This window comes from Nilaparvata lugens, chromosome 7 (assembly GCF_014356525.2).
Source record: "Nilaparvata lugens isolate BPH chromosome 7, ASM1435652v1, whole genome shotgun sequence".
NCBI lineage: Eukaryota > Metazoa > Arthropoda > Insecta > Hemiptera > Delphacidae > Nilaparvata > Nilaparvata lugens.
Window position 1 is genome coordinate 39,462,139 of NC_052510.1, and position 12,420 is coordinate 39,474,558.

General features: G+C 35.1%; 1 protein-coding gene across 3 annotated transcripts in view; it reads left to right on the forward strand.

The window, feature by feature from the left end:
* The window catches only part of LOC111051786 (cyclic AMP-dependent transcription factor ATF-2-like), a 64,885-nt gene that overhangs the window by 18,371 nt on the left and 34,094 nt on the right, over window positions 1-12,420 (forward strand). For all 3 annotated transcript variants that reach the window (XM_039432721.1, XM_039432723.1, XM_039432722.1), the window contains one exon: window positions 5,625-5,721. In XM_039432721.1, coding sequence (XP_039288655.1) covers window positions 5,625-5,721 — 97 coding nt within the window. The remainder of the gene's footprint in view (window positions 1-5,624; window positions 5,722-12,420) is intronic.

Below are 12,420 nucleotides of genomic sequence, written 5' to 3' on the forward strand. Positions count from 1 at the left end.
AGAGGCGGAAGTGCGGTTATTGTAAGAGAAGAGCTAAACCATCACGAGTTCAAGAAGATAGAATTGCAGGAGTTCCAGTCGATTTCAATCAAAGTCAAACTTATCGGTAGACCATCTGGTACGATCACAATTGGAGACGTCTACTGTCCACCACGATTTAATTTGAAGAAGATAGAATATATTGATTTCCTAAGCAACTTCACAGGGAAATTTATCATCGGAGGAGACTTCAATTCAAAGAATACACAATGGGGGTCCCGACTGACCACAACTAAAGGAAAGGAGCTATTACTGGCTGTTAATGAATACCACTGCGATGTTCACTCAACAAGGAAACCAACTTACTGGCCAACAGACAAAACAAAAATTCCAGACCTGATAGATTTTTTCATCACAAAAAATATTTCACCAAACTGTGTTGAAGTTGAAGAAAAATTTGATCTCAAATCTGACCATTCACCAATAGTTTTGACAATGCACAGTGCAGCTGTTAAAAAAGAAATGCCACCTAGACTCATCAACAGGTACACAGATTTAGAAACTTTTAAAAATATGATAGACTCTAGAATAGACTTGAACACATCTCTGCAAACTATAGATGAACTAGAAACTGAAGTCCAGGAGTTTGTAATCAATATACAACAATGTGCCTGGGAAAATACACCACTACTTCAAAGCAGGATTTTCAAAGGTAATTGCTATCCTGTAGCGGTAAGAGAGTTGATAGAAAAAAGAAGAAGAACAAGAAGATCATGGCAATCAACAAGAAATCCAAGAATTAAAACAGAACTTAATAGAATTACTAATGAACTGAGAAAGATGATACAGGATGTAAAACAACATGATATCAATAAATACTTAGAAGAGTTAACCAATGAGTCTACTACAAATTTTTCATTATGGAGATCAACCAGGAAACTGAAGAGACCTCTTGAACAAGTTACACCGATAAGGAAGAATCAAGATTGCTGGGCAAGGAGCAATAAAGAGAAAGCCGATTTGTTTGCTGATCATCTGGAAAAGGTTTTCTCACCTCATGAGGAAACAATTATAGATGAGAATCCTCATCATCTTGGAGTAGGAGTTATCACTCCAACATCGCCAAGGGAGGTAGAATATGAGATTAAAAATTTGAGCAGAAAGAAAACGCCAGGTTTCGACTTAATAACTGGAGAGATTCTACAGGAGCTCCCAAGAAAAGCAATTGTGAAGCTATGCCATCTCTTCAACGCTTCATTCCGATTGAAATATGTGCCAAGTTTCTGGAAGGTAGCCGATGTCATCATGATACCAAAACCTGGAAAGCCACCACATGATGTAACCTCGTATAGGCCAATTTCACTACTGCCAGTAATATCAAAATTATTTGAGAAACTTCTACTGAAAAGATTAAAGCCTTATCTGGACGATAATGGATTAATACCAACCCATCAATTCGGATTTCGAGATAAACATAGTACAATAGATCAGGTGCACAGAATAACAAATATTATTGAAAATACATTGGAGGAAAAGAAAGTTTGCTCTGCAATTTTCCTTGATGTAGCACAGGCTTTCGACAAAGTATGGCATTCAGGATTGTGCTACAAAATGAACCAGTTCTTACCAACAGAATACAGTCTGATACTGAAATCATATCTTCAAGACCGTTATTTCAGGATAAAACAAGATGATGCTTTTTCATCTCTCAGAGAAATCAGGGCTGGAGTTCCTCAAGGAAGTGTGCTGGGTCCCCTCTTGTACCTCCTATACACATCTGATATACCTCAACCCGAAAACGTAACAGTAGCAACATTTGCTGATGACACAGCAGTTTTATCAGTTGGTGAAACTGTTGAAGTTTCTACAGAGAAATTGCAGGTGGCAGTCAACAGAATCAATGTTTGGACAAAACACTGGCTTATAAAATTGAATGAAGCAAAATCAGTTCAAGTCAACTTTACAAACAGAAGAGTTCAATATATCCCCTTAACACTCAATGGGAATATTGTACCCTACTCCAACACTGCAAAGTATCTAGGCATGACGCTGGATGCCAAGCTTAGATGGAAGGAGCATGTGAAGAAGAAAAGAGAACAACTTGGCATAAAATTCAAGAAAATGTACTGGCTACTTGGGAGGACATCAAAGTTGTCAAATTATAACAAATTGCTTCTCTACAAGCAGATTCTCAAGCCGGTGTGGACCTACGGAATTCAACTCTGGGGCTGCACCCGACCAGCCAATATCGACATCATCCAGCGCTTCCAGAACAAAGTACTCAGAAGCTGTGTAGACGCTCCTTGGTACATCAGGAACTCTGATCTCCACCGCGACCTGGGAGTGGCGACAGTCATCAGTGAAATCCAAAGATTTGCAGAAAAACATGAGAAAAGACTTCATCAACATGTGAACGTGGAAGCAATCCAGCTGCTCAACGTGCATGGAGTAAGAAGACTGCAACGCAGAAAGCCACACGAATTAGTTTAGTGCTAAAGTGTTCAATTGGAAGAGCAAAGGCAGAATACTGTATCCTTTTATGCTAAAAATAATCTTTATTTAATCCTTGACCAATATAGAAGGCTTAACCAATGGGTTTTACCTTCACAAACAATATTCTTATCAATTTATGTCAAAATAGAATAGCTTATTAGTCTTTAACTAGGTGCTATAAAAATCAAGAAGAAAAAAAAAGAATTAGTTTTTTATGAATTTCATGATCTGAAAATTGAAATTCAAAGGCTATTTGGATGACGTTCACATTCCACTGGGTTTTTTACAATAATTGTTACGTTGAAGAGTGAGGCAATTCAATCCATTTGGAAGTAAAAGGAAATCACAGTGCGATTAGAACAGTCGATAGTAACTTTGAAATTCAGTTGCTCAATTCATTTCGGCTTGATACTATCATTTTTAATTTTAGTTGATCAGAAATATGCATTGAATATAATGTTTATATTTCAGTTTGACTAATCTTCTATCACAGTCTCGCTTTCATTCATAAACATGATAATCCTAAATACGTTGATTACTTTAAAGATGTAGCTTATCTTACGTCGAACAATGTACAATTCAAACAATTTTCATCAAATTACTATTATGATGATCATTGGAATTTCTGCCTGTGATTGAGTCATTTGTGAAAAGTCATTTTATGAGCCTTGAAATTCGTACCTAGAAAAAGTTGCATTATTACTAGAATTTTTTTTTATTTTTACTATTTATTATAGGTACTGTACATTGATTTTTGTGATTATAGAGATCAACCACTTTATTCTGAATCAGGATAAGAATAAATAGGGAAATTGTGAGATGGGGATACAGTAACATCCATAGTTACATAGCATCAATTTGAAAGCTCTGATAATAATGATTTGAACGGAACTGCGATTCTGGCTTGGTATTGCCTCTTCATGTTCAGTGAGAATAGAAAGCTTCAGAGTAATTAGTTCTCACTATATGTGATAATATTGGTAATATTTGGTAACATTTGTTAATATTTGAACCGAATGTGCAACAAATTAATCTACTTTCAGCTTGAAAATTTTCAACTTATCATGAGTACAGTGTTATCATATAGTATCTCAGATAGGCCCACCCTTCTATTTTTTTTTTGTTCACGTGATCTGATGATATTCATTCCATTATCAAGTGTTTAAATTATAAAGAGTGATGAAACAAGATAAAACACAAGAAAAGCTATGAAAAGAAATTTTGAATCTTCATTTTTCACAAAATAAGGATAAGATGAAGGAGTCGGACACACATAATATACCATGAAACTTCGTTGAAAAACTTCAATATCTGAAACTAGAGTTATCAAATTGGGTTACCTCTGACTCGTATGGAGAAGGCACACTTCAAATTAAAATAATAAATTCTGTGAGCAAACAACGAAATCCTGATTTTTATCATGAGAATGGTTAAATCAAGAAAATTGTAATATTTTTTAGAGTATTGAAAAGTGAAAATCTATATACAGCGCATGTCTAAACAATAGACAACATTAATTGTTTCGAGCGCCATAGTGTAAATGAGATGCAATGTAGACAGCAGTATTATTCTGTTTACTATGGTGAAGGGAGTCAGCCGCGTTGGCTGTTTCCCCTTCCACAGCGTCAACTTGAATCGCAAATACATAACAATATACATCAATGGATTCGCAATGAATGTGGCTACAATAATTATTCGTCACATTGTTCTTTAAAATTACTTGCTTCGAAATTAATCGGAGAAAACAAAAAATCAAATCGAAAAACCCCTAAATTTTTACATTATATAATTTTATCAAGGAAACTGTTGGATTTATTGAGGAAATGAATCCGACTAATATTGTTGTCCTTAATCTAACGAATCGAATGACATATGATAGATTTTTTCCCCGATTAATGGTTACAGAAGATAATTGATTTCCAGTTTGCTGTTTACTATGGCTAAGAGAGACAGCCGCGCCGTTCCGCGTCGACTGTTTCCCCTTCCACGGCGTCAAATCGAATCGCAAATACATAACAATATACATCAATGGATTCGCAATGAATGTGGCTACAATAATTATTCGTCACATTGTTCTTTAAAACTACTTGCTTTAAAGTTAATCGAAGAAAACAAAAAAATCAAATCGCAAACCCCCTAAATTTTCACATATATATTATTTTATCAAGAAAACTGTTAATTTTATTGAAAAAAATGAGTGTAACTAATATTATAGTCCATAATGTAACGAATCGAATGGCTTATAATAGAACTGTTTCCGATCAATGGGTACAGAGATAAGTGATTTTCCGTGATTACCTGCATTTTTCAACTTTGAGGGGGGCTAGGGGGGAAAGCTCCAAGGGGATTCCTTGGGACTTTTGGGAGAATGACCCTCTGGGAGGGTTCTATCGATGGTAAATGATTCAGCTTTTATTTAATTTTCGGATCGAAAAAACCTTTATTGACTGGGCTATTACCGTAATGTACCGGCCGAGATTTCAACTACTGAGGGGGTTAGCGTTGCCGTCTACAAGCGGAGAATGAGCGGGTGGATGCTCTGCATCGGTTCAGATGCTGCGGAGGCTCTTCTACATTCTCCATATAGATGAATATTTCTAGTTCTGAACACAAAATACCATTCAAATATTACACACAGTACCACGCTAATAAAGCTATCACTCCCAACTCAGCCATTTATCCGCCGTCGATCTGACACTTTTATTTTATTTATTTATTGTTTTTTCCTATCTTTAGTTTTAAAATTTATTATTATAATAAACTCTCTTATTATTCTTTCAAATTTATTTATTATTCATAGTTTGTAACCTATTTTATTATTGCTAGTGTCTGCCCTCTGTCTGATAATTTGCGACTCCTCCCTGCACACGGGCAAATCATCCAGGCAGGGAGAATTTATTCATGTAATTCATAACACTTTTATATTTTGTAAATATGTAATATTTTATGAATAAACCAATTTGAAAAAACAAAATATAAAATGAATTATGTATCACTGACCACCGTGTCTACCCACTATCAAATAAGCATGGATTTTCACAACAAAATACAAATGTTTTTGAGGCTTCAGGATTTATCTATACATTATTCTGTTCAACTGGACCTGCAATGAATTTGTGTAACATTGTGGTGTAACAATATTTTTTCAACAGATGACAAAATTTGTGATACTCCTGAACACGTGCACTTGACTTGTGATGGAGACAATATTACGGATCTGGAGCTTCGGTCTCCGCGTGATAATCTGATGTGAGTACTGATATATTGTTGATATTATTGGTATTTTGTACACATGAATTCCATTTTTGAATGTTGATCTCTAGTCACTGTGAATATGCTAACATTCTGTGAATCAAAATGTATTTATTTATTTGCATAAATACATACATGGAGACAACAGGTTAAACCCTTATGTCTCCTTGAAACATTACAACATTCTTCATTCGAAAATTAGATTTGAAATAAGCAACAAGCTGAGAATAAAACAAGAGTAAAATAAAATAAGAACAAAATAAATAAACAAAAAAAAAGTCTTAACAATAGAAATATGAGTTTTTTTATAAAAAAATCCTATCTTAGGCTAAATTTATTTCTGAAACTACTTTCCAAGAGAAAATATGAGAGGTGGGAAAACATGCACTTAAGATAACTTACATGGACACAAATCATGTAATACAGAATAAAGAATCATGTGGGCACTGAGAAGAAAAAAGTCATAAAAAAAGAAAAATGTCATACGGAAACCTGGCCACAAATATCTATCCTAAATTGAGCCCTTCAGAGTGTTGCGGAATCTGCCACGAGAGCACACAAAGACGTCTAGGCGCCCAGAAAAGAGATTGAAAAGCCTGTGGATTCTATTAATTGGAGAGTAATAATGACTTTCTGTTCTGGAGCGTGTTACAAGAAAAGAAAATGAATAATGACGAGCTATGGATGAAATGTAGATATTAAGTTTAGAAAGTAAATAAGCAGAATCTATTTCATTGTTAAGTAAATTGTAAAGGAAAATAAGGGATCTGACATCCCTCCTTGATTTTAATGTCCCAATTCCAAATATACACCTCAGCGTATCAGTTGGGAAATCAAATGGATAGTAGACAGTAAACTTCTTGTAATACGTATATCTGAGAAATTTGTTTCGTAGACGCTCCAGAATGAGAATTTGGCCATTGCAATATGGACTCCAGATCTCAGAGGCATATTCTAGGAGATTTCTAACTAGTGACTTGTATAAGAATAAGAGAGGGGCAACATCACTAAATGGTGAGCATGTCCTTAAGATGAAACCCATCTGCTGATTAGCCCTACTGCATATGAAGTCCACTTGACAATTAAAAGTAAAATGACTGGTAAACACTACACCGAGATCCTTGAAAGTTTTCATCTCTTCCAAAGGGGTGCCACCAATATTATATATATTTTCAAAAGGAGTCAACTGTCGAGTGAAACTAATAACTTTGCACTTGACCACATTTATTCTCAGTTTATTAGTTTCACACCAGACTAATAAACTATCAACATCCCTCTGAAGGTTAATGCAATCATTGACACTCTTTATTTCTCTGAATAGTTTAACATCGTCGGCGTACATGATGCAAGAAGAATTTTTAATAGATGAAGGAAGATTGTTAATAAATAATAGAAAAAGTAATGGCTCTAATCTTAGCCCTGTGGCACGCCAGATGAACAATAAAAGGAATCAGATTTATGATTATGTATCATAACATATTGCAATCTCAAATGCAAGTAACTCTCCAGAAGTTTGACTAAGTTATCACAGAAACCCATTACTCTGAGTCTATTAACTAACAATCTGTGATGTATTGTATCAAATGCCTTAGAAAGATCTGTATATATGGCATCAACCCTTCCCCCACCGACTAACACTGTGGACACTTCATTGCTGAATACTATTAGATTAGTTACAGTGGAGCGCCCTGGTAAGAAACCATGTTGCTCCTCTGCAATAACTCTCTTGACCTGTCCAAATATAATTGCATGTAGTATTTTTACATTTTTTTTTGAAAAACAGTTCAAAATAGATATAGGTCTGTAAATCCTTATGTCTGTTCTTTTCCCCGACTTGAAAACCGGGGTTATTCGAGCAATCTTCCATCTTTCAGGGAATTTAGAAGTTTTTATAGCTAGATTGAAAATAAACTTTAAAGGTTCAAGTAGAACTGCTGCACAACCCTTAGCAATAAATGTGGGAATCAAGTCAGGACTTTCAGAGCAACCAGATTTTAATCCCGCTATAGCAGATAGGATCTCATCAGAAGAAACATCACCAATGCCCATACTCAACCCAGGGCGATAGACATCCCCGGACCACCCCCGCATGCAACAGGTGCATCAGCCTCATAAACAGACTCGAAGTAACGTGAAAATCCATCCACAATATGAGAACCAATGTAGGACTCCCCACTCAGCGTCATAGTCGACTCCACAGATGATGTCTTTCTCTTGCAATTTACATGTCTCCAAAAGTTTCTCACGTTACCACACAGACCAGATTGAATGGAATGTATATAGTTATTATATGCTAAAGTAATTCTAGTCTTCTAGGAGGCTCTCAAAGTTTTAAAAAGATTGTCGTGATGAGGTGAAACTTTCCTCTTCCTTGAACATTTATTCTTCATCTTTAGATCAGATACTATATCTGCAGAGAACCAAGGAGGATATTTAGGATTGTGCTCTTTCACTTTAATCTTCGGAATACAATCATCCAAGTGTGAGTAAAGTATTTTGTAAAATTCATCAACAGCCGAGTCGACATCAACACGACCGAATAAAGAGTCCCAACAGCGGTCTCTCAATCCACAGTAGAGTTTAAGATAGTCTCCCTTAGGATAATAATAAAGAAATTCCTGGGTATCAGCTGAAGCATTATCAGCCTCAGAATCTGAATATGAGGCCTCAACAAATAATGCAGGATGATAGCCGTCTTCAGGGAAGAGGGAATCATCACACCTGACAACTTCAACTTAGAAGTTACTTAATACAAGATCCAGTGTCCTACCCAAATTATTCACAACTGAGTTATACAAATTTAAATCATACAAATTCAAAAAATTATTTAGAATCCTAGCTTTAGAGGTTCCCAAAGAAAGGTCATAAGTGCAGGAGGTTATTTCTGGTAAATTGAAATCTCCAATAATCATTAAATTACCATCAAGTAAATCGTGCAGAGATTGAATATATTCTATTGGAGATAGGTATTCGACTGAATTGACGGAGGTAAATATACTGCATTTATGTGATAATATGTTGCATTTAACTTCAATTTAACTCCTACCGACTCATAAACGACTGGGTCGTTCATATGGAAACCAGACTTCAAATTTCTTATTCAATAAATTCAAAATTCAAATAATCTTTATTCCTTCTTCACAACATAGGTACTTTACAAAAATAGCAAGCGAGATACATATAGTACACGGAATTCCCCCACAAAGACCAATCGTCTGCGTGTGGAGGAGAGTTCCATGGACAGCACATTTGCAATCAAAAAATATTTTTTATAATAATTACAAAGTAAATGAATATTTTTTAAAAAATAAGTAAAATAAAGAAAGATAACTTATTCATACTGAGACCGTGTCACGCTGGGTTACAAATAAGAGAAAGGACTAATTTATCCTTAAAAAAAGGAAAAAATAACATTTATATCGTGTCAAGAAAAATTAGTTAGTACAGGAGACGAAGAAATTTGTTTTGCACTGACTCCAGTTGACTAGAAGTTATGTTTAAATAGGGATTCCATACAATTGCTGCATATTCAAGAATACTGCGAATTATAACTTTGAACAGGAATATCGGTGTATTCTCACTATTGAAATCAACACAAGTTCTCATTATAAAACCCATCAGCTGACTAGATTCACTTATTAGCCCATCCACGTGATCTGAAAATCCAAGTTCAGAGTCAAATATTACTCCCAAATCCTTCATTTTGGACACTCTTTCCAGCTCATTTTGGTTCATGTACCTATCACTGACAATACCCCTCTGCCTAGTGAACGAGATCACTTTACACTTATCTATATTAACAGCCAACTTGTTGTTCGTGCACCAGACCTGCAACTTCTCTATGTCCTCCTGGAGTAGCAAGCAGTCATCTGAATGTTGTATCTCACGTTACACTTTCACATCATCCGCAAACAGCAAGCATTTAGAATGCAAAAAGACATCAGGCAGATCATTGATAAAACAAACAAACAATAATGGACAAAGGTTTGATCCCTGAGGTACTCCTGTATAGGTGCAATAATAATCAGACTCCTGCCCATTGATAGAAATACACTGTTTCCTCCCATAGAGGTAATTATTCAACAATTTGATGAGCTGTGAACTGAGTCCAATTTTATACAACTTTTGGATCAATATATTGTGACTCAGTCTATCAAAAGCTTTGGTGAAGTCTACATAAATTGTGTCCACTCTACCCCCTCTATCCAGAATTTGAGATAATTCATCTGTCAAGCACAGTAAATTGGAGATAGTGGACCTCCCCTTTAGGAATCCATGTTGGAAGATGGAAACCTTAGGACCGACTTCGCCTTGAACCCTTTTGCAAAATAATCTTCTCAAATACCTTTGCTAGTGAATTGAGGATTGAAACTGGACGATAGTTCTGAATAAAATTTCTATTACCTGACTTGTGGATGGGAGTCACTCTGGAACGTTTCCAAGCATCAGGGAAAGTACCTGTTTTTAAAGCTAGATTGAAAACTATTTTTAAAAGTCCAATCAACAAGTCTATACACTTTTTGATAAGGTATGGAGGAATACCATCGGGCCCACTAGAGCTCCTTGGCTTCAGGCTTTTAATAGAGTTTTTTTATCTCTTCCTCAGTTACTGGCTCATACTCAAAGAATGCCCCTACATCTTGAGAGAAAATAGAGTTTGAAGGCCCATCATTGATTTGAGCACTCCTACAGGTGTTCTGCTTATCGTAAACCGAGGAAAAATAATCGGCAAATGCATTAGGAATTTGTGCACCATAATACTCTTTATCTTTAAATTTGAAAGTCTGTTGATTTTGGGAACCCTTACGCTTATTATTTAAATAACTCCAAAAGTATTTTATATTTCCATCCATTGCAGATTCGACCCTATGTAAATAATTAGAATAATTATGTACCAATGAGGGTAGTTTGATTTGCAGTTCCGCATCCTACACTTAGGAATATGATGTGTATATTATAGGTCTATATATATTATATATATATTATATATAATATATTATATATATTATATTATATATAATATATACGTATATATATTATAGGTCTACAAACCGAAAAAGTTCCCCTTCTTCCAATTGAAAAAAGTGCCGTCTGTTACTGCATCACCGAAAACTGACTCAGGGAAGGATACACCGAAGGAAAGTATGGGATGATGTGGAACTCTATTTACCAATTCCTCAGTCTCATTTACCACCCGGATTTGCATAAGGTCTAGTGTTCGACCATTTTCATTTGCAATATTATTCTAAGAAGACAAATCATGGAAACTCATAAAACTAGCAAGATCGTTAGATCTAGCACTTCCCATATCTAGAGAATAGGTACATGAAGTTACCTCAGGCAGATTAAAATCTCCCATCACAACACAAGAATCAATTTTAATCTCCTCATACAATCTATCAACACAGTCAAAGTAATCCACAAATATTTGTCTACGACAAGCTGGCGGAAAGTATACAACATTCAAATAAATGAATTTTTTGTCAATACTAATTCTTACCCATAGTGCCTGAATCTCTGGAATACCTGGACTGAAACCACATAGTACCGGGTTCAGTCTCTTGTCAACGGCAATCAACACTCCGCCCCCAACAGTATTACCATCAACCACTCGGTCATCACGAAAAACCGAAAAGCGATTATCAAATAATTCACTGTCAAGTATGCCACCATGTAGCCATGTTTCAGTCAGTGCTATTACCTGAAAATCCGATGATGTCATACCTGAGTGAAACGTATCAATTTTTATCCTCATCCCTCCAACATTTTGATAATAACATAAGACCTCTCCAGCCATGAATGAACGAATACACCGAAATTTCTGTGGTTAAATGATTAATATGAATAATACTTAGGAAAAAAAGAAAAATAATATTAAGAATGTAGAATTATGATAATGAAAATAATAAGTGAAATGAAATTAAATGGACTAAACAAATGAAATAAAATTAATAAAGTAGAAAATCTGTCTGAGTGATTTATGAAAAATAAAAATCAACTTTGAGCCTTCCACAAAAAGAAAGAAAACCAACTATACATAGAAATGCAATGTGACGATGACCGTAGCTTACACACTCCAGCTGCCAATGAATGAATTAATATCCAGAAATCATAAAATTATCCATAATTATTTTTGTTGTTATGTGAAATATTTAAAATTGAAAGAGAGTAATAGATATTAGAATCAGCATAGAATTAGTGTGAGGTAAGCTGATATGCAAATTGGAATACCGTGCTCTCACGATTAAAAAATTTCATTTTCTCATTCTCAACTGGAATAAATCACGCTATCGATCCCAATGATAAATAGTTTGAAAAGTTTAACGGTTGAAACTTCCCATCACCGAGTAGATAACAACAATAAGAGGAAGTTAGTAATTCCTCAAGGAATACAATTCTATCATATCAAATTGATCTTTGATAGTATCACCTATCTGAGAAAGATGAGAAAGGAAACAACTGCTAAATCCATCTATATTTGAAATAAGAATTATGGGAGAAAGAATCTTTATCTTCAAGTCAAAATGAAAAGAAATTCGACAGTGATCGAATGATAAGCCACTACAATGTAATTCAATTCATATTTCTGAGATAAAATTAGTCAGAGTATAAGCTGCAATCTTGGATTTTATCAATCACTCCCTCTCACCTACCATCCCCATCACACATCAACTTAACTTATGTGAACTAAGGTAA